The 23,960-nt window shown below is 35.7% G+C and overlaps 2 protein-coding genes across 4 annotated transcripts in view; one reads left to right on the top strand and one right to left on the bottom strand.

The window, feature by feature from the left end:
* Positions 1–23,960, bottom strand: part of LOC142349646 (zinc finger FYVE domain-containing protein 1-like) — a 482,388-nt gene that overhangs the window by 9,675 nt on the left and 448,753 nt on the right. The window contains exons 13-17 of one of the 3 annotated variants that reach the window (XM_075401358.1): positions 20,094–20,246; positions 19,504–19,675; positions 19,095–19,277; positions 10,094–10,222; positions 8,282–9,743 (exon numbers count right to left, since the gene is read on the bottom strand). In XM_075401358.1, coding sequence (XP_075257473.1) covers positions 9,508–9,743; positions 10,094–10,222; positions 19,095–19,277; positions 19,504–19,675; positions 20,094–20,246 — 873 coding nt within the window. In that variant the 3' untranslated portion in view covers positions 8,282–9,507. Of the gene's footprint in view, positions 1–8,281; positions 9,744–10,093; positions 10,223–19,094; positions 19,278–19,503; positions 19,676–20,093; positions 20,247–23,960 lie in introns of those variants that run through there. The other 2 variants (XM_075401360.1, XM_075401359.1) reach the window with 2 other exon arrangements.
* Positions 1–23,960, top strand: part of LOC142349649 (elongation factor Tu-like) — a 317,975-nt gene that overhangs the window by 107,492 nt on the left and 186,523 nt on the right. The window lies entirely within an intron of this gene.

Genomic DNA, 23,960 nt, shown 5'->3' with positions numbered 1-23,960 from the left:
CAGATTCTGCATATTTGAATAGATTCCAAAATAAATTAATTCAGCTTCTAAAACTGAACGCTACTAAGCATAATACTAATCCCAGCTAGCAACCACTTTAATGAACTTTGATAACCTAATGCACTGACTTAATGACCGGGCTTTATCGGTATATCCCGTTCTTTTTATTTTGCACTATTTTGACATTGGCCATATTCACTACATTACGTAATTCATTACATGAGAGAATATATAATCCATTCAATTGAAACAGTCAGTGAAATAAGTCAAAAATCAAGCGTGAAAATTGTGACTTATGTAAAACAAAAACGTGATCAAAAGTTAAAGCAAATTTAAAAAAGGAGGGCTGCTAAATGATAGCCGTTGAGAGGCTGACGGCGGCTATTAATAAGACTAATTCGAACAAGGTTCAAAGACCGAGAATCTGTCTGGTCAAATAGGTTTATAATTTTGAGTTCATTTTTTGATACTGACAGTTCATTTCACAGTGTTTTGACGCAGAACTCGTTTTGGGTAGAAAAAAGCGGCAAAGTTCGCTAAAGCAAAAAAAAATGTAATGAAAAATAGAAATAGAAGAAAAGGCAGAACAAGATCCTGTGAAAAATTTCGACCAATTGCGAGTCCAGAGATACATTGTATTGCATTGCCCTTTTTGTTGTCAATGCGGCTTAATATACAAAACAACAAATCAGACGACAAAAAAACTCAAAGAAGGAAAAACAGGTTGAAAAATTACAAAGTTTCAATTTTTTCCAATGTGTCAAATTTTTTTGTTTGGTGTGCAATTCTGCAAATTCGGTTTCAAATTCTGAAATTACACTAAAATCAGCTTCCAAACTGAACGCTATTAAGCATAACACTAATACCAGCTAGCAATCGCTCTATTGAACTTTGATAACCTAAAGCACCATGACTTAATAACCGGGCTTCATATCATTATCCTGTTTCTTTTCATTTTGATCTTTTGACTTTGACCGTATTCACTACATTCCGTAATTCAATGCGTGAGAGAATTTGAGATCTATTCAGTTGAAAATATAAGCGAGGTAAATCAGAAGTCAAGCGTGAAAATATTGACTTATGAAAACGAAAAACGCGATCAAAAGGTAAAGCGAATTAAAAAAACAAAGCAGGACAAATCCTGACGTAGAATTCAAAGAATTTTCACTGACTAGACAAAAAACTAGACCTAGAACATTTTTTGAGTGAATTGGAAAACCAATTCTATAAAAATCAGATAAAGAACAGAAAATTAAAAACGAAATGCCGCATGTGAACAAAAGACGACTAACGAGAAATGGAAATTTGGTTCAAACAAAAAACTAGGCCAAGAATGAACTATGACTTGATTGGAAAAATCATTTAGAAAAAAAATCCGATCCAATGAATAAAAAAAACAGTAAAAATCGAAAAGAAATTTCCGCATGTGAACTAAAAGCCACTAGCGAGAAAGCGAATTTTTGTTCAAACACCGTTTTATCACTGTCTCTAAATTGCAGCAAAACTATTTCACGCCGCAAAACCACTGGCTTCTTGGCTCCATTTCCTGTTTAGGCGAGACCAAAATCACTACCCCAATTTGGATTCAAAAATCATGAAAATGTGTGAACAGATCATCAAAAAAACGTAGCCGAAAAAATCCGGAAACAACTCGAATTAGAAAACTGATCACAACTAGAAAACAATCATTTGAAACAGCAAGAGGAAAAAATAACACCTGCCAAAAATTTCTGGAAAAACTTCAGAAAACATTTTTTACATGTTCGACACGAAAACAGCTATTGTCAAAAAACCACCATCAATTGAGGGATGAAGCGATAAAAAAATAGGTGATACAGATAACAGAGGAAAACAAAAACAAATGTAGCTGAAGATCGAAAAATATTCTTGCAAAAATTCTCGAAAAAGAAAGACAGCGCCCCAATACAATTCAAGTACCTTGAATCGTAAAAAAAGAAAAGGAGAGCGCCTAAATCATAGCCATTAAAAGGGCGACAGCGGATATTAATTTAACCAAAATTAACTCAAAAAACGCGCAAAACTACAGCAAAATGTTCGCAAAATTAAAAATTCCATTAACTCTTTGAAAAGAACAAATTAAAAAATCTGATGTTTTTTTTACCTAAAAGAAATGGAACGAACAGTCACAAATAACTGAACAAAAACAAATACAAGCTGGTTCAATAATTAATAAAACAATACCTTAAAAAAAGCCGGCAGATTGCCGGAATAGCTGCGAAATAATACAGCTGAGTGCGGTATAATAGAGATAGGAACTGAGGCAGACCTAAATTAAAAAAATCGACTCCGCTCAAACACCTAGGTAAAAAACATTCAGCAATAAATTATTAAAGCTGGTTAAAATTTATCCCACAGAAGACTCTTATTAGGGACCCTAACTGCACATATGAGTTCCTTTGACATTAAATAAATTAAACTAAATCAAATTAAACTTGAGTTTTAAAGTGCAAAAGTCATTTTATTGAGTGACGTAATTCACTAATGATCGAAATCTAATCACGCAAAAAAACTTTTGATAAAGAGAGTGAGAAATGACATCACGCGCGCAAAAGCCTAGTAAGAAGAAAATTAATTCAGAGAATTTGAGCTTTTCAGCTTTGCTGTGTGAACAAATGTAAAACGAAAAAGGGCTTCAGACGACGAAACGAAAAAAACTAAGATCCCCGCATTAAAGCTCCGCTCAGCTTACAGCTTTGCAGCTATAATTAACAAATCCGATAGATTGCAGGAATAGCTGCGAAAGAATAGACCTAGGTGCCGTATATTAGGGATAGAAACAGACAGACCTAAATTTAAAAAAAATCGATTCCGCTCAAAAACCTATGAGAAAACATTCAGCAATAAGTTAATAAAGCCGGTTAAAAATTATCGCACAGAGGCCTCTTATTAGGGACCCTTACTGCACATATGAGTTCCTTTGACATTAAACAAATTCAAATTAAACTTAAGTTTTAAAGTGCAAAAGTCATTTTATTGAGTGAGTTAAGTCACCTGTGATCAAAATCTAATCACGCAAAAAAACTTTGGCTAAAGAGAGTGAGAAATGACGTCACGCGCGCAAACGCCGTTAGTGAGATGAAGAATTCATTCAGAAAATTTGACCTTTTCAGCTTTGCTGTGTGAACAAATGTAAAACGAAAGAGCTTCAGACGACGAAACGAAAAAAAAACTAAGATCACCGCAATAAAGCTCCGCTCAGCTTACAGCTTTGCAGCTATAATTAACAAAGCCGACAGATTGCCGGAATAGCTGCGAAAGAATAGACCTAGGTGCCGTATATTAGGGATAGAAACAGACAGACCTAAATTAAAAAAAAATCGATTCCGCTCAAAAACATAGCTAAAAAACATTCAGCAATAAATAAATAAAGCTGGTTAAAATTTATCCCACAGAAGCCTCCTATTAGGGACCCTTACTGCACATATCAGTTCCTTTGACCTTAAAAAATTCAAATAAAACTTGAGTTTTAAAGTGCAAAAGTCATTTTATTGAGTGAGTTAAGTCACCTGTGATCAAAATCTAATCACGAAAAAAAAACTTTGGCTACAGAGAGTGAGAAATGACGTCACGCGCGCAAACGCCGTAAGTGAGATGAGGAATTAATTCAGAAAATTTGACTTTTTAGCTTTGCTGTGTGAACAAATGTAAAACGAAAAAAAGCGTCAGAAGACGAAACAAAAAAACAGCAGGACAAGCCCTGGCGTACAATTCAATTTATTTTCATTGACTAAACACAAAACTAGAACTAGAACGGCCTATGATTGAATTGGGAACCTGTTTTCTAAAAAATCAAATAAAAAAAAACAGAAAATCAAAGTCAAAATGCCGCATGTGAACAAAAACTCACAAGCAAGAAATGGAAGTTTGGTTCAAACAACAAACTAGGTCTAGAATGAACTATGAATGGATTGCAAAAACCATTTTGAAAAAAATCCGATCCAAAAAATTGAAATACAGTAAAATCAAAAAACCTAAAAATCAAAGTGAAATTGCCGATTATGAGCAGAAAATCACGAGCGAGAAAGCAAATTTTTGTTCAAAAACCGTTTTCTCATTCTATTTTAAAAAAAGAGCAAAAATTTTCACAACGCAAAACCACTCGCTTTTTCGTTCCATTTCCCGTTTCGGCGTGACCAAAATCACTACTCCAATTTGACTTCAAAAATAATAATAATGTGTGAACAGATCTTAAAAAAAGACAGCGCCCCAATACAATTCAAATTCTTTGAAATGTAAAAAAAACCAAGAGCACCGCAATAAAGCTCCGCTCATCTTACAGCTTCGCAGCTGTAATAAACATAGCCGACAGATTGCCGGAATAGCTGCGAAAGAATAGACCTAGGTGCCGTATATTAGAGATAGAAACAGAGACAGACCCAAATTGAAAAAAAATCGACGCCGCTCACAAAGCTAGGTAAAAAACATTCATCGACAAATTAATAAAGCTTGTTGAAATTCATCCCGCAGAAGCCTCTTATTAGGGACCTTTACTGCACGTATGCGTTCCTTTGACCTTAAACAATTTCAAATTAAACCAAAGTTTTAAAGTCATTTTATTGAGTGAGGTAACTCATTTGTGATCAAAATCTAAACACGCAAAAAAAAACTTTTGCTAAAGGTTGTGAGAAATTTCGTCACGCGCGCAAACGCCGTTAGTGAGAGGAAGAACTCATTCAGAAAATTTGACTTTTTCAGGTTTGCTGTGTGGAGAAATGTAAAACGAAAAAGAGCGTCAGACGACTATACAAAAAATAACAGGACAAGTCCTGACGTACAATTCAAAGAATTTTCATTGACTGAAGAAAAACTACACCCAGAACACACTGAGTGAATTGGGAAAACCATTTCAAAAAATCAGATGAAATTTTGAAAAAAACAGAAACTCAATGTCAAAAAGCCGCACTTGAAAAAAAAGCCACTAGCGAGAAATGGAAATTTGGTTCAAACAAAAAAATAGATCTAGAATGAACTATAAATGGATTAGGAAAACCATCCAGAAAAAAATCCGATCAAAAAAATCGAAAAGAGTAAATCCAAAGTGAAATTTCCGCATGTGAACAAAAAATCACTAGCGAGAAACCATTTATTGAGAAAACCATTTAGAAAAAAAATCCGCTCCAGAAAATTGAAAAAACAGTGAAAATTAAAGTGAAATTGCCGCATGTGAACAAAAAACCACTAGCGAGAAAGCGAATTTTTGTTCAAACGCCATTTTCTCACTCTGCTTTAAATTTAGAGCGAAAAATTTCACGCCGCAAAACTACTCGCTTTTTCAGTCTACTTCCTGTTTCGGCGTGACCAAAATCACTACTCCAATTTGACTTCAAAAATCATGAAAATGTGTGAACAGATCTAAAAAAACATAGCCGGAAGAATTCCGGAAACGACTCGTAGGAGAAAATTGCCCATCCTTATGACTAAACAACTGAACAACTATTGTGAACCCTGATCTTCAACAAATGCCACAAAAAAATTAAGGAAAAATAGAGACGGCATTCAAAAACAAATTGAAAAAACTAACTCAATTTTTTTAACTGGAGTTTTTTTTATAGTACAAGGGAACATAAAGCCGAATAAAGTTCCTTAGCAATTAGAGCAATGAAAAACTCGCAAAACAATGGGCAAGTCATAGAAGGCTAAGATATTGGTCCAAGATTAAAAAAAAGAATAACTTAAAAAAAAAAATAAGAAAAATGGATTAAATTTCTCAATTTCTCTGACAATTTTTCTCAGAAAAAAAATGAGTTATACCAAGAAAACTTTAGCCAATTGGTATCTGAATATTTCTAAAGTAACATGCTTCTATCCAAATCCCATTTAAAGCATTAAAACAAAAAAACAGGCAAAAAATCATTAAATTTTGTCTAAAAATTAGCAAAAATGATCAAAAATCTGCAAATTAGCACTAAACTCAAATTTACTGTTTGAAACCTTCAAATCCTACCAGAACCATCAAAAGTTGCAAAAAACTGCTTCTAAAAGCCGCACGTGAACAAAAAAAATTCGCTCGCTTAGAGAAAATATTTTTCACACATCAATTTTTTGCGCTCTCAAAAACAGCGGTATGAACAAAAACCACTCTCTTTTCGCTCCACTCTTCACTTTTGTTCACCTCCAAAATTTTTGCACGCGTTTCAATTCCCGCTTCAAAAATCACTCCAATAAAATTAATTGAAGATAACCGGAAAATTCCGGAAACGACTCGAAGTGGAAATCCATTTAATCGCCATCCAACCACTCATCAGACAAAAGGTGCCTCCAATATTTTAGGTTTATGAAACAAAACCATAAAACAAAAAAAAGTAAACAATAAAATCAAATGTGTTAAAATATGATTATTAAAAATCTGATAAAACTTTGTTATAACTCGAGATCCCGAAAGAACTATTTCATCTAAACTTATTTCATCAAAACAATTAGCACTTAGTAACACCACTTATGCGAATTTTTTTTAAATACTTGAGGCCAAATTATGAAAAAAAAATCGTAACAACTTGCACTAAAAAAACTGAAAAAAGTTAATAAATTTTTTGATTTTACAAAAGCATATAAATCCAAAGAAAAATTCCTTTCATCCAATCGGGTATAAAGATGCTCACAAAACAATACGTAAGTCATAATAGGCTAAGAAACTTGTCTAATAACCAAAAAAAAAAACTGCAAAAAGTTAAGAAAAATAGTTCCAATTTTCGTCATTTTTCTCAATAAAAAAATGATTCATATGCACAAAACTGTAACCAATCGTTATATAAACTTTACTTAAGTAGAAGGAGTCTTTTCGATACCCATTTAAGCCAGTAAAACAAAACAATCGTCAAAAAACAAAAAAAAATTAGCCCGAAAATTAGCAAAATACATGAAAAACCTCCAAATTAGCATTAACCTCAAATTAACTACTTGAAACCTTCAATTCCTATCAGAACAAGCCTAAAACTAATACAATATTATAATCAAACCTCATAACCATCGTCCGTTGCAAAAAACTGCTTTTAAAAGCCGCACGTGAACAAAAAAATTCGCTCGCTTAGAGAAAATTTTTTTCACACATCAATTTCAGCGTTATGAACAAAAACCACTCTTTTCGCTCTGCTCTTCACTTTTGTTCAGCATCAAAATCACTCCAATTTTTTCACGCGTTTCATTTCCCGCTTCAAAAATCACTCCAATAAAATTGATTAAAAAAGGACTTCTCCAATACTCCTCTTCGAGTCGTAAAAAGGACTTCTCCAATACTCCTCTTCGAGTCGTAAAAAGACAGCGCCCCAATGCAATTCAAATTCTTTGAATTGTAAAAAACCAAGAGCACCGCAATAAAGCTCCGCTCATCTTACAGCTTCGCAGCCATAAAAATACATTTTGCGTTGACAGGTAAAAGCTCAGGAACATTTGCGCTGAAAAATACAAGACTGTAAATTACAAGACTGCGCAGAAAAATACCAGACATTTATATAAAAGGGGTCAAAAACACATCTAACGACGTCGAAAGAAATGATATCAAACAATTAGGAGAAAAACGATGTCAACTGGAATTTCAGAAGTTGAGTAATGATGTTCACGTATCGGATTAATGTTTGGGGTAAATTGCTGCCAATTTGAACGCTCATTTGAATTCCGCAGTCTCTAATTCTAGAAAAGAACGATTTAGCGCGCGCAAAAATTAAGAATTCAAGGGTTAAAATTTGAAATGAAAAGTCAGAAAATCTGTCTGACAAAATATTGAGAGCAATTAACATTTCATACACTACAAACCTGGTCCTTTTGTGTACGCAATTGCATCAATCTCTTTAAAAGTAATCTTTGCCTTCTGCAAAGCCTCCTCTAAAATGGGCATTATCCACTTCTGGTGATGTCTGGCTGTTTCACGCGGAATAAATCCCTCACCCGGCGGAGTAATATACGTATGTCTGGGATTCGAGAGAACTTCGCCATCACGAATAATTCCGATTCCAATCTTGTTAGCACTGCCTTCGAACCCAATAATGGTCGGCATTTGGTATGAAAAAATCAGTCAGTTAGTAAATAACAAATGTTCAAAATCTGCTACAGTTTCAAAAAGTTCAAACACTTGCAAATTTTTATCAAGTTTTTGGTGCACAAGTAGCAATTGTTTGTACAAGGTTAGACAAATTCGATCTGAAAAGAAAGTGAACAAACTACGAATAAGCATTTTTACCATCTTTCATTGTTGTCTTTGGTGCATGTATGTTGTATACGTTTGACCGCTCGTTGTAAAAGTGCAAAACCAGCGTTTAAAACTGAACATTTTGATAATATCGTCAATTTATTGAAACCAACTCAATTAGAATGAAAGTTCTGACCAACTCAAATTTCTGAATGACCACCAGCACAGAATGAGTGAACAAAGAAGTTGATTTATTTAAATGACGTAGTATATATATACTAAACTACAATAGGGAATGTAAGCAAAAGGATAGACTGACTAAACACTGTAATCTACGTGAAAAACAATTTAAATTTAGCAAAATATTTAAATATGATCCCGCACGTAAATGAGCAATTGGTATGACTCACTTGCATTATGCAAATAATCAGCAAAACTAATCTACTAAAGGCCGAAGTTGACTGATTTTAACCAAATCGTAAATCAAAGTCCAATTAACTCACTTTTTGAATGTAACATTGGAGAGAATCAATTTCGGCCAGCGCCAAAAATCTGCCTATTGTGCAGACAAATAATCGAATGGCATTTACGAGTCCAAAATGTTCATTGTAGAAATGACAATTAGGAACAGACTTACGCCCCGAAGCAATGTTGGGACTGTTTTCTCTACCCTGGTGAACATGATAATCATCTTCACACCCCCTTATTGGTAGTATAATCTAATGGCCTTGATGACAGGTTATAAAATTAATTCATACTGTCAATGCATTATGGTAAAAACTTATATCGAGGGTCGAATTGGACTTACATTGTACAATAAAAACTATATTTGATATCACGTAGATGTGACAAGTTTAAACCACTAAAATTAAACCCATTTTTTTGATAAAGCAGCATTGAGAAAACATCTAGAACTCCAGAGCAAACGTCACTACTTATATAGTTAGTAGAACATACCCATGATGCTCCACCATTTAATTGTCCAATTAATTTCTCCCGATTTTAGGTAAAAAGAAATGAGATGTCTAGATGAATCTGCTCCTAATCGTAACAAACAACTTCAGAACAAAGTAGTCCAACTTGGCCGTTTCTTTATGGTAATTACTGTGACTTGATGCATTAGCAGTGATTATTGGTAATTTCATAGAAGCCACAATAGAAGCACAAATGTAAATTTGATTGATCTTATTTCCTTATTGACATCATATCCATTATTTAACTGCTCGAGTTCGTCATGATATTGATAGAATGTTTGCATTTATCTTGTTCCACTTAATCGCAGATAGCAAAACCATCCAACAGCAATGCATATTGGGAATTAAACAATCAACTATCCTGATCCGCTCCGCTCCATCACATGTTCCTCACGAGAATACACCTGTTTTGAAGCACTGATTACACACCCTGACAGGGTAATCCCAGCCTCTAATCGGAACAGGCACTCTGTGTGGTGAGCATGGATCACAGACTCCGTTGCCACAGCAACGACAGTGGTGGAATCGTAGCTTTACAGGATCAAACAGTCGCTCACAGCAAAAGCAATTGGTCAGTTTGCTATCTTCAGTCCAGTACGCAGGTCGTGTGTAGTCCAACACGGTTGCTAAACAACAAATTAATGCACTAATTGAAATGGATTAAATCTATGCATGTGACGATACAAATATTATGTTAAAACTTTGAACTACATTTTTCGAAACTTAAAATTGGACGTTTCCTTCATTTTATATCATTGTCAAGTTTTCAATTCTTAAGATGTACAGCAGCAAGCATTTTCCTTCTACAAAAAGCCATTCCCTTAGATCTTTAAAATCTACGGTTGGACAAAGTTCTGCTTGATATCATTTGGTTAATATAACAAGCAGTTCCGCAACAACGTAATTCATGCTTTAGCCTCAACTGTTTTCAATGAAAGATCTTTAGACGAATAGTTGAGAATAACCACGAATTTACCTTTTGGTATTTCGACAGCAGATGAGATGACGGCCACTGAGCTCCTGACTGCCTCCGTAATTATACGTGGCTTCACCTGCTGATATGCACGCTCATCAACAACCACCCCCTTTGCACTATCTTTGTCTGCTGAAAAATTAAATGTTGAACTCAACCAATGTCAAAAACGACTAACCGACTATCGTAGGAAGAATTGCTCTCGACAGGCGAGGTTTGGTTTTGCTTATGGGTACCTTGAGCTTGGGAGGGCCTGGAGGATTAGGCGCGGTGAGAAAATTTCATCTGCGCTATCGTTGAAACTAGTTTTATGGCCTTAGGTGTCACATAAGTATTGCAATTTGAAGACGATCTCAACATGATGTAGTGTACTGTCGACACTCATACAAAGGATGAAGGCATTAGTGTTCCCAACAGACCCTATCCCTTAAATTGAGAAGTAGAATTAGCTTCCACGCACTTTCGATACAAACAATCCGCGAAAAAATTGGGTGTCAGGACAAAATACCCAATGTGACAAAATTACCATTATAAAACCAAAATATACCAACTAATTAAGGACAGACATGGGCAAATGCATTCAGAGAGAGTGTAAAAAACGACCTCATATGAGTTCGGACCTCAGACCTCCACGATTGCAGTCCATGACATCAATTTCAGCGCACTTTTCATGGAAGAAACAGTCCATGACATCAATTTCGGCGCACTTTTCATTTGACTTTTATTAGCGAACTGCCACCACTTGAATTCCGCTAAGGACACTTGTAAGTAAGAGATAAATTTTAAATATGGCCGGCAGATTGCCGACAAATAGCCGCTGTTGATTCCCATAACCCCGATTGGGATTGAAGAGCAGAAAAAAGTGTGAACTATTTTGATTACATCTTAACCATAAAGCTACAATTGCTTTGATTACCAATTGATCTCAATCGCTTTTATATTAAAAACTTTATACCACAATGCAAGCAACTTCACTAAAAATGAAGAACTCAAGCGCGAAGAAGTCACTGAATAATGTTCTAGAACAAAAGTGCAAAAACTGTTAAGCAAAATTATGCATTAAAAAGATACACTGGTTTCCAAGAATTCCGACAAACTTCACTTTAAGTACAATGTCATGTAGGCCTTAAAACACAAAATAGATACGAATTAGATTTTAAAAAACCTAAAAAACTAACCTGACAAACAAACTTAATGCCCTGTGGGTGTTTTCTGTTTATCCCGTTTCAAGGAAAAAACACAAACGACTAACGTCGAGAGAATTCCTCTCGAACAACTACTGGGTGCTCTAATTTATTGCAGCCTGTTTCAGTGGGGGGGGGGGAATAATCGCCAATGGGGTTTCAGATGACATCAATTTCGGCGCACTTTTCATTTGACTTTTATTAAGGAACTGCCGCCACTTGAGTTCCGCTATCGACACTTGTAAGAGCTAAATTTTAAAAATAACATGCAGATTGCATACAAATAGCCGCCGTTGACTCCCATAACCCCGACTGGGATTGAACAACAGAAAAAAGTGGTAAAAATGAGTGCTGTAAGGATTTTTCTTAAAGTGTGAACTATTTTGATTACATCTTAATAATAAAGCTGCAATGGCTTTGATTACCAATTGATCTCAATCGCTTTTGTATAAGAAACTTCATACCAAAATGAAAGCAACTTCACTAAAAATAAAGAACGCAAGCGCGAAGAAGTCACTGAATAAGTCAAATAATGTTCTAGAACAAAAGAGCAAAAATTGTCAACCGAAATTATGCATAAAAGACACATATGTTTTCAAAAATTCCGGCAAACTTCACTTTGAGTACAGTGTCATGTAGGCCTAAAACACAAAATAGATACGAATTAGATTTAAAAAGCCTAAAAAACTAACCTGACAAACAAATTTAATGCACTGTGGGCGTTATCTGTTTATCCCGTTTTAAGGAACAAACACAAACGACTAACGTCGAGAGAATTCCTCGAACAACTACTGGGAGCTCTAATCTATAGCGGCCTGTTTCAGTGGGGGGACCAAAATCGCCAATGGGGTTTCATATGACATCAATTTCGGCGCACTTTTCACTTGACTTTTATTAGGGAACTACCGGCACTTGAGTTCCGGTATCGACACTTGTAAGTAAGAGCTTAAATTTTAAAAATACCAGGCAGATTGCCTACAAATAGCTGCCGTTGACTCCCATAACCCCGACTGGGATTGAAGAACAGAAAAAAGTGGTAAAACTGATTGCTGTAAGGATTTTTCTAAAAGTGTGAACTATTTTGATTACATCTTAACCATAAAGCCGCAATGGCTTTGATTACCAATTGACCTCAATCGCTTTTGTTTTAGAAACTTTATACCACAATGAAAGCAACTTCACTAAAAATGAAGAACTCAAGCGCGAAGAAGTCACTGAATAAGTCAAATAATGTTCGAGTACAAAAGTGCAAAAACTGTTAAGCAAAATTATGCATTAAAAAGATACACAGGTTTCCAAGAATTCCGGCAAACTTCACTTTGAGTACAATGTCATGTAGGCCTTAAAACACAAAATAGATACGAATTAGATTTTAAAAAACCTAAAAAAACTAACCTGACAAACAAACTTAATGCCCTGTGGGTGTTTTCTGTTTATCCCGTTTCAAGGAAAAAACACAAACGACTAACGTCGAGAGAATTCATCTCGAACAACTACTGGGTGCTCTAATCTATTGCAGCCTGTTTCAGTGGGGGGACCAAAATCGCCAATGGGGTTTCATATGACATCAATTTCGGTGCACTTTTCATTTGACTTTTATTAAGGAACTGCCGCCACTTGATTTCCGCTATCGACACTTGTAAGAGCTAAATTTTAAAAAAAACCAGGCAGATTGCCTACAAATAGCCACCGTTGACTCCCATAACTTCGACTGGGATTGAAGAACAGAAAAAAGTGGTAAAACTGATTGCTGTAAGGATGTTTTTAAAGTGAACTATTTTAATTACATCTTAACCATAAAGCTACAATCGCTTTGATTACCAAATGATCTTAATCGCTTTTATATTAGAAACTTTATAGCACAATGAAAGCAATTTCACTAAAAATGAAGAACTCAAGTACGAAGAAGTCACTGAATAAGTCAAATAATGTTCTAGAACAAAAGTGCAAAAACGGTTGGGCAAAATTATGCATTAAAAAGATACACAGGTTTCCAAGAATTCCGGCAAACTTCACTTTGAGTACAATGTCATGTAGGCCTAAAACACAAAATAGATACGAATTAGTTAAAAAAACCTAAAAAACTAACCTGACAAACAAATTAAATGCACTGTGGGCGTTATCTGTTTATCCCGTTTTAAGGAACAAACACAAACGACTAACGTCGAGAGAATTCCTCGAACAACTACTGGGAGCTCTAATCTAAAGCGGCCTGTTTCAGTGGGGGGACCAAAATCGCCAATGGGGTTTCATATGACATCAATTTCGGCGCACTTTTCACTTGACGTTTATTAGGGAACTACCGGCACTTGAGTTCCGGTATCGACACTTGTAAGTAAGAGCTTAAATTTTAAAAATACCAGGCAGATTGCCTACAAATAGCCGCCGTTGACTCCCATAACCCCGACTGGGATTGAAGAACAGAAAAAAGTGGTAAAAATGAGTGCTGTAAGGATTTCTTAAAGTGTGAACTATTTTGATTACATCTTAATAATAAAGCTGCAATGGCTTTGATTACCAATTGATCTCAATCGCTTCTGTATAAGAAACTTCATACCAAAATGAAAGCAACTTCACTAAAAATAAAGAACGCAAGCGCGAAGAAGTCACTGAAAAAGTCAAATAATGTACTAGAACAAAAGAGCAAAAATTGTCAACCGAAATTATGCATAAAAGACACATATGTTTTCAAAAATTCCGGCAAACTTCACTTTGAGTACAGTGTCATGTAGGCCTAAAACACAAAATAGATACGAATTAGATTTAAAAAGCCTAAAAAACTAACCTGACAAACAAATTAAATGCACTGTGGGCGTTATCTGTTTATCCCGTTTTAAGGAACAAACACAAACGACTAACGTCGAGAGAATTGCTCGAACAACTACTGGGAGCTCTAATCTATAGCGGCCTGTTTCAGTGGGGGGACCAAAATCGCCAATGGGGTTTCATATGACATCAATTTCGGCGCACTTTTCACTTGACTTTTATTAGGGAACTACCGGCACTTGAGTTCCGGTATCGACACTTGTAAGTAAGAGCTTAAATTTTAAAAATACCAGGCAGATTGCCTACAAATAGCCGCCGTTGACTCCCATAACCCCGACTGGGATTGAAGAACAGAAAAAAGTGGTAAAAATGATTGCTGTAAGGATTTTTCTAAAAGTGTGAACTATTTTGATTACATCTTAACCATAAAGCCGCAATGGCTTTGATTACCAATTGACCTCAATCGCTTTTATTTTAGAAACTTTATACCACAATGAAAGCAACTTCACTAAAAATGAAGAACTCAAGCGCGAAGAAGTCACTGAATAAGTCAAATACTGTTCGAGTACAAAAGTGCAAAAACTGTTAAGCAAAATTATGCATTAAAAAGATACACAGGTTTCCAAGAATTCCGGCAAACTTCACTTTGAGTACAATGTCATGTAGGCCTTAAAACACAAAATAGATACGAATTAGATTTTAAAAAACCTAAAAAACTAACCTGACAAACAAACTTAATGCCCTGTGGGTGTTTTCTGTTTATCCCGTTTCAAGGAAAAAACACAAACGACTAACGTCGAGAGAATTCATCTCGAACAACTACTGGGTGCTCTAATCTATTGCAGCCTGTTTCAGTGGGGGGACCAAAATCGCCAATGGGGTTTCATATGACATCAATTTCGGTGCACTTTTCATTTGACTTTTATTAAGGAACTGCCGCCACTTGAGTTCCGCTATCGACACTTGTAAGAGCTAAATTTTAAAAATAACATGCAGATTGCATACAAATAGCCGCCGTTGACTCCCATAACACCGACTGGGATTGAAGAACAGAAAAAAGTGGTAAAACTGATTGCTGTAAGGATTTTTCTAAAAGTGTGAACTATTTTGATTTCATCTTAACCATAAAGCTGCAATGGCTCTGATTACCAATTGATCTCAATCGCTTTTGTATAATAAACTTCATACCAAAACGAAAGCATCTTCACTAAAAATAAAGAACACAAGCGCGAAGAAGTCACTGAATAAGTCAAATAATGTTCTTGAACAAAAGAGCAAAAATTGTCAACCGAAATTATGCATAAAAGACACATATGTTTTCAAAAATTCCGGCAAACTTCACTTTGAGTACAGTGTCATGTAGGCCTAAAACACAAAATAGATACGAATTAGATTAAAAAAAGCCTAAAAAACTAACCTGACAAACAAACTTAAGGCCCTGTGGGCGTTATCTGTTTATCTTGTTTTAAGGAACAAACACAAACGATTAACGTCGAGAGAATTCCTCGAACAACTACTGGGAGCTCTAATCTATTGCAGCCTGTTTCAGTGGGGCGACCAAAACCGCCAATGGGGCTTCAAATGACATCAATTTCGGCGCACTTTTCATTTGACTTTTATTAAGGAACTGCCGCCACTTGATTTCCGCTATCGACACTTGTAAGTAAGAGCTAAATTTTAAAAATACCAGGCAGATTGCCTACAAATAGCCACCGTTGCCTCCCATAACCCCGACTGGGATTGAACAGAAAAAAGTGGTAAAACTGATTGCTGTAAGGATGTTTTTAAAGTGAACTATTTTAATTACATCTTAACCATAAAGCTACAATCGCTTTGATTACCAAATGATCTTAATCGCTTTTATATTAGAAACTTTATAGCACAATGAAAGCAACTTCACTAAAAATGAAGAACTCAAGTACGAAGAAGTCACTGAATAAGTCAAATAATGTTATAGAACAAAAGTGCAAAAACTGTTAAGCAAAATTATGCATTAAAAAGATACACAGGTTTCCAAGAATTCCGGCAAACTTCACTTTGAGTACAATGTCATGTAGGCCTAAAACACAAAATAGATACGAATTAGATAAAAAAAACCTAAAAAACTAACCTGACAAACAAACCTAGAGCCCTGTGGGCGTTTTCTGTTTATCCAATTTTAAGGAAGAAACATAAACGACTAACGTCGAGAGATATCCTCTCGAACAACTACTGGGAGCTCTAATCTATTAAAGCCTGTTGCAGTGGGGGACCAAAATCGCCAATGGGGTTTCAAATGATAACAATTTCGGCGCACTTTTCATTTGACTTTTGTTAGCGAACTGCCGCCGCTTGAGTTCCGCTAATGACACTTGTAAGCAGGAGCTAAATTATAAATATATCCGGCAGATTGCCAACAAATAGCCGCTGTTGATTCCCATAACCCCGATTGGGATTGAAGAACAGAAAGAAGTGGAAAAACTGATTGCTGTAAGAAACTATTTTTAAAGTGTGAATTATTTTGATTACATTTTGTTGTCAGACATATTCCTTTCACTTAATGGGAGGATACAGGCCCTAGTATCAATACCAATTAGCAATAGAGATTGTAACTGTAACTTATAAGAACAAAATAAAAATGGCCTTTATGGGTTTATCTCATTTCTATTTTTGATTTCGTTTTTCGATACTAATTCTGTTCCATTTAGGTTGATTTGCTGAATATCTGCTGTTGAAAATCAAATTGAGCAGAATGAAAGAACAATCAAACTAGCCCACAGAAGTCAAAAAGATTTCATGTAAAATGTCAAATAGGTGGCAAAATGAGGTCAAGCGAAACCAACGTTTATTCAAGGAAATAAAAACAGGAGCGCAATAATAGCCTGCTGAGAAGCTGAGGGTGGCTATTAATAACGCAAAATGAAAAAGGCAAGGGCACAAAACTCAATCAAAAAGTCAAATCGGTCAAGCAGAAATTTTGCATAAAAAAGACCAACACGTTACTATAATTGCTGCAAATTTCGTTCGAGAGCAATTGTAAGTCAAAAGGGTCAGACAAAAAAGAAATCGGTCAAGCATAAATTGTATAACATAGCCGGCAGATTGCCGGAATAGCTGCGAAAGAACAGACCTTTGTGCCAAATAATAGAGATAGAAACAGATACAGATCTAAATTGAAAAAAAAATCGACGCCGCTCAAAAAACTAGGCTAAAAAACATTCAGCGATAAATTAATAAAGCTTGTTAAAATTCATTCCACAGAAGCCTCTTATTAGGGACCTTTACTGCACATAGTAGTTCCTTTGACCTTAAACAAATTCAAAATAAACTTAAGTTTTAAAGCGCAAAAGTCATTTTATTTAGTGAGGTAAGTCACGTATGATCAAAATCTAATCACGCAAATAACCTAAAAACTTTCGCTAAAGCGAGTGAGAAATGACGTCACGCGCGCAAATGCCGTTAGTGAGAGGAAGAAGTCATTCAGAAAATTTGACTTTTTCAGCTTTGCTGTGTGAACAAATGTAAAACGAAAAAAGAGCGTCAGACGACGAAACAAAAAAAACATAGCAGGACAAGTCCTGACGTACAATTCAAAGAATTTTCATTGACTAAACAGAAAACTAGACCTAGAACGGACTATGAATGGATTGGAAAAACCATTCAGAAAAAATCTAATCCAAAAAATCGAAAAAACACTAAAAATCAAAGTGAAATTGCCGCATGTGAACAAAAAGCCACTACCGATAAAGCGAATTTTTGTTCAAACGCCGTATTCTTACTCTACTTTAAAATTAGAGCGAAAAAATTTTTCCACTCGCTTTTTCGCTCCACTTCCTGTTTCAGTGTGACCAAAATCACTACTCCAATTTGACTTCAAAAATCATGAAAATGTGTGAACAGATCTTAAAAAAAAAAGACAGCGCCCCAATACAATTCAAATTCTTTGAATTGTAAAAATTATTTGAATTGTAAAAAACCAAGAGCACCGCAATATAGCTACGCTCAGCTTACAGCTTCGCAGCTATAAAAAGACCACACGACTTATATAATTGCTACAAACTTTATATTCAAGCGCATAAACACAACTGCATGAATCTAGAGCAATCTTCCGAACAGGTTCATCCTGAACAAAAAAAAGTATTACATATAAAACTAGATGGTAACTGGCGAGGACTGCATATGATGAAGGATACTCAATTTCAATTCAAAGAAGCCAAAGGAAAAAAAACAAACCGAAGTCAAAACTTAAGTGCTGGCTTGTCAAATACACTGAATGCTGGCAAATAGAAGACCAAAAAATTACAAATTTGACAAGATGATCCATTAATAGAATAAAGAACAAATCAGAAAAATGAAAAAATTTCTAAGAAGAAACAGCTGACTAATGATGTCCAGTTCTTCTGAAATGATAGCTGATTCAGGTGAACAAAAACACTTTTGGGCACAGACCAATTTTTTGATTAAAGATTTTTGCCCAGAAAAGCTTTTCCCACATTATATAATTTCTACAGAGTTAAGGATCTGTTTTTTTCCACATGTATTCAAAAAGTATTAACAATTTTTAAGAGTTCGTAGTTACGCGCAAGCCTGCTTCTAGAAGTCAAGATTCAAAGCTTAATAAATCCTGATAAATGTTAGGCTCACTTAAATCCGATCAAAAGAAAAATTTCGAAATGGATATTGATGAATGCGCTTCATCGGTATATTCCCGCTTCGATTTCAATTATCGTCAGACTCTTTCTTTATTTTAAATAGGTCAGCTAAGGGTGTCATTAGAGCATTATTAGAGCACTAGGGGAAATCAAACAATGATTAAAAGGTTATCAAAGCCCGAAATGGCCCAGTCAGCTAATATTTCAGCTTTCGGTGCGATAGCAAAAAAAATGAGAAGCGACCAAATTGAGACCGCATGAAGGCAATTTTTAAATCGATCTTGTAAATACATAAACTAACGGAAATCAAACACGCAAGCGCTCAGCATAAAGCAAAAATGCCAACTTAACCGACAAGCCAAAATCCCTCGCTGCGATTCATTGCGTAGTGATCGCTTATGTTTAGTTTCAAAACAAATTGACCTTCATTTTTATTGTTATTATTGGATGACTTTTTGTAGCAAGAGAAGCACACTCGCACAGCCTCGTCGCCCCATCCTCGCTCTGGAACTGGCATTCTGTAGCTACTGCAAGAGTCGCAGAAACCCTTTCCGCAAGCTCGACAGTGGTGCCTGGTCAAGGTCTCCGAATCATGACGTTCTTGGCCTGTAAAATATACTTCCTGATGATAGAGTCTGGGCTTACTACTTCTACTAAGAAATTAACGATACTTCGAACGTCTACTTCGTACATGCTGGCATTCTGTTTCAGCTGAATGTCCTCTAGGATCACAGTTCTCGATCACAGGGGGCTAATGGATATTTGTAGAATTTCCTCTTTCATTGTTCGAAACTATGTCGAAGCATTAGAACAAATAATTTTGCATGCTAACCTGTTTGGTTGTTCATTCGGCTCCGCGAATGTGATGAGCGCCTGTTGGTGTGCCCTTCGGAAGCTCTGTAACTGTTTTGCTCCTCTTCAAATACTTGGTCGTTATAACAGACATCTGCGGCGGTTGTTGAGTAGGAGACGTCTTTGAAAGGCAGCTTACATTGGTGGCATTCCTAAATTGAATTAACGGAGTCAAACTCATTGGAAAGTAGCTCTATCGCAGCTGCCCTTGTCACTCAAGTTACAGCTGAAGCACTCCCCGGATAAGAATAGGTGACCTTAACCACTAACTAACCTACACGGACCATGATCGGTAATCGCGCAAAACCGCTTTTAATTTAAAAACAAATTTCTGGGGGGGGGGGGGGCTGGTGAATCGAGCACTTAGAGACTAGTAAACCGTAATGCTCTAAGAGAAACTTACTGCTCTCCGGGCTTTACCTGTTTACCGGGTTGAAAAAGCCGTCATACGAAAAGTTGGTAGCATGCGGATCGAATAAAAATACCAGGACTAATATAATTGCTATAAACTTCGTTTGAGAGCAACTTACTAGTTTAGTTTCCATCATTTCAACGCTGCTCACTACTAACCTTGATCTCCCAGTTGGGTACCCAGTAGTCGGGTGCCACTTGGTCAGATGCCCAATCGGATACGTATCCAATGGGTCTGGCGGTCAAGGAGGATATAGTGCCGGCTACGTTGCTCAACCCATCCACTAGTTGTCTACAGGCGTTATGACTGCCCTGTATAAATGAAAAGTTTGAACATAATGAAGTTCAAATTTTATGACAAACAAAAACAAGAAGGCTCGTTAAAGGCTTTCTTGGTTCTGAACAAAAAACGTTTGCCGTTATTGATGAATACTTGAGGTAAATGGTATCATGTTTGCTCTTTAATAAAAAAACAATGCTAATTTCCGCATACTTTTAGCTGACCGAAAAATGGGCAGGCTAATCAAAGTAATTTTCAGAATCAAGTCAAAAGATTGCAGGCAGATTGCAAGAAAACAAGCTGCGCTAAGTTCGTGGACTGTAGTCTCAAAAATAAGACATGAACTACGAAAAAGTTTTTCTTATGTCTTGACATTGCTGTGATGTCAAACTTTTTTAGAGCGTTATTTCTTTAAAAACTGCCCAGAAATAACGTTCAATTGTTACATACCTTTGCTTGATCAGAAATCTAAGGAAAGCAGCCGATTTTGGTTTTGTACCGATTGCAAAATAAAGGCCTCCTTTCTAGCTTTAATGAAATAAACCAACCATTTGGTTACGCGTATTCAAATAATTGGCTTAATTACTAAATTTTGTAAGACAAAACGCCTGAAAGAAAACAGCCTAGTAAATCCAAAACGGACGAGCAATACGCACATTGGTTGGGTTCGTAAAACTTTGTGGAAAACCAATTTCTATAATTTGAGTGATGAACACAACGAACAGATCTATTCTGGTGCCCTAGACATGGCTTCAGCTTTCGAAATAAATTCTTATATGTATTAACTTTGTTATTATTGTATGCAAATTTATTTACCCAGTTGCATTTGGTGATACATTTAAATAAAAAAAAATGTTACGTCGATCCGAAATACATACCACACAGAGTTCAGCACAGAAATGACAAAAAATACCAACAAGACGACCACAATTTTATGACTACGAAGTTGGTCTCTAGCATTATTGTGCGATCATTTAAGCGCTGAAAGCGATGTTCTTCAATGAAAAACATAGCCGGCAGTTTTTCAAGAAAATAGAGGCCATGGCGTCGCAGACCTCCAGTCTCAAATTAAATCAAATTAGTAAATTCAATTTGAGAGTGAGAAAAATAATTTCAGTGAGTGAGGTAACTCAGCTGTTACCAGAAAATTATTCATTCGCATGGACAAATTCCTAGCCCTAATAAGAGTTAACGATGACGTCACGCACGCATTTCAGTCGAGAAATCGCATGAATGAAAAATGATTTGCAGTGAGCGTGACGTCATATGGTCGAACAAAAATCTTGACAAAATAGAACACAAGACAGGCAGACTGCAGTAAATGGCCCAAAAACTTGTGCAATTTGAACTTTTTAAATGAAGTTACCTTAATCAATTATTATCACAACGAAAAATCACACACACACACAAAACAATAATTTTCCAACAAAACAAGTGAATTTTACGCGCGACAACACTGACCTGGGTAGGGGGCAAACACGGAAAAGATCACAAAATCGTTAGGCAGAAAATTTATTGCGAAGTTCAAGAGTTTACATTGTGGGTAAAATTGTTCTAATTCAATGTGCAGTTTCAGTTAGATTCTAAACCTATACATACTTCAGGTTTTAAATTGAAGGGTAATAAGCTTAATACTAATATCAGCTAGCAATCGCTCTAATGAACTTTGATAACCTGATGCACTATGACTTAATGACCGGGCTTTATGGATTTATCCCGTTTCTTTTGATTGTGTTCTATTGCAATTTTGAAATTAACCGTATTCACTACATTGCGTAATTCAATGCGTGAAAGAATTTAGAATCCACTCAGTTGAAACAGTGAGTGAGGTAAGTCAGAAGTCAAACGTGAAAATCGTGACCAATTTAAAACAAAAATCGTGATCAAAAGGTAAAGCGAATTTAAAAAAAAACGCCCAAATCATAGCCGTTGAGAGGCTGACGGCGGCTATTAACACGTTACTTAATTTGAAAGAATTAAAAAGAGAAGCAAAAACTGAATGAAATCTGAAAAATTGTTCAGAAATTCGAACTCCAGAACAACTAGTTTAAACGGACCGCCTGATACAGATAGTTTCTGATCAAAAAAGGATACACTAATGATGGCGAAAACAATACCTTTTATTCAAGTAGAGACAAACGAATGAAGAACCAAAACGATTACTTGTGAAACAACTTAAATGATAAAGACCACATGCAATGAGCCCTCTCAACGAGGAACAAAAAAAGTGCACAAAAACCTGCAAACAATAAAAAAAATTGTAAGATTCTCAAATGACCGATCAACCCTTCAACTGTCTCTTCAGAAAGAAATAACATCTAAAAAAACTATTCAAAAAGCAATTGGCCTAAGCAAAATATTCTGAGAAGAACGACAGCATCAAATAGGCAGGAAACTACAAAATTAGAGAAATTCACCAAACTTAGACACAATTTAATCAAGTTTCGAGAACAAAAAGTTAACAAAAATCACCAAAAACGAACGTTTACATATAGAGACCGCACCGCAGCCAGTAAAACAGCTATTTGAAGAAACATCACATACAGAGATAAAAGTTTTATCTTCAAGTCTAATATGCGATTAAGATGATAAAAGCTCCAAACGTAGAATTACTGGTTAATATGAGAGCAACCACGTTGACAAACAAAGTTAAGATGGACAAATGTTAAAGCAAAGACTTCAATGACAAACTAACTTCTTATTGCAATTCAAAAAATTTGCTCTTAGAATCATAAATCACATCAATCCCTATCCTTTTGAGGTTGATCGAAAACTTTTTTCGATGGGTATAGCCGAATTGGCCAGAAAACTTGTTCGAAAAGGGTCCAAAGTTGTGCTCTGCCTTAAAGAAATGATTGCACAAAAAGTCCGTTCAAAAACAATTAATATTAAAAATCCAGAAAATTTTAGAATTTTTAGCCAAATTTTTCATTGAAACACACTAATGAAATCACATTTTTGTTTTCTAAGCATCATGGTGCTTTATTTTTGTGATCATTCGATGATAAAATAACAAAAAACCTAACTGCAAACAAAAAACGCTAAAAATAGGTGAAAAAGGCTAAACCTTTATATAAGCCCTGTTTTGTCAAAAAATAACTATTCAAAGTTAAAGTCATTCATTCAATGCGACGCATGAACAAAAAAACTTTAATAGCCCAGTGAAAAATGTTCCAATCCGTCAATTTTGCGCACTTTTGATTTTAGGGCCAAATGCCGCCTTAGCAAATAATACGTCCGGGTAAAAAAACATTCAAGAAAGCCAATACTCCTTTTCAAGTCATAAAATAAACGAGAGAAGGCCAAACATAACCAACTAAACGTCGGAAGAATTGCTCTCAAACGACTAGTGGGAGCTCTAATCAATTGGAGCCTGCTCCAGTCGGGGGGGGGTCTAAATGGGACTAAGAAGTTCAATAGTGGGCTTCAAAATAACCACATTAGAGGTTAACAAATACCACTGTTAAGATTTAAAGTGAAAAATGGCACCAGTTTCGGCGCACTTTTCATTTGACTTTTAGTATTAAATTGCCGCAAATTGAGTTCAGCTGCTTGAAATTGTGATTGAGAGAGAATTTTAGATCACGCGAAATGCAAAAAGTCAAGGGCGTAAAAGTCACTCGAAAAGTCAAAACTGTCAAGCGAAAATTTTGCATAAAGACACACACGTTTACAATAATTGCTATAAACTTCGTAGCCATCAACCAGATAATCCACACCCAGCAATCAAAAATATTTTAATGATG

The sequence above is a fragment of the Convolutriloba macropyga genome, chromosome 11, assembly GCF_964194025.1.
Source record: "Convolutriloba macropyga chromosome 11, txConMacr16.3, whole genome shotgun sequence".
Classification (NCBI taxonomy): Eukaryota; Metazoa; Xenacoelomorpha; order Acoela; family Convolutidae; genus Convolutriloba; species Convolutriloba macropyga.
Note: the sequence above shows the minus strand (reverse complement) of the source record. Positions and strands in the feature narration are given on the sequence as shown.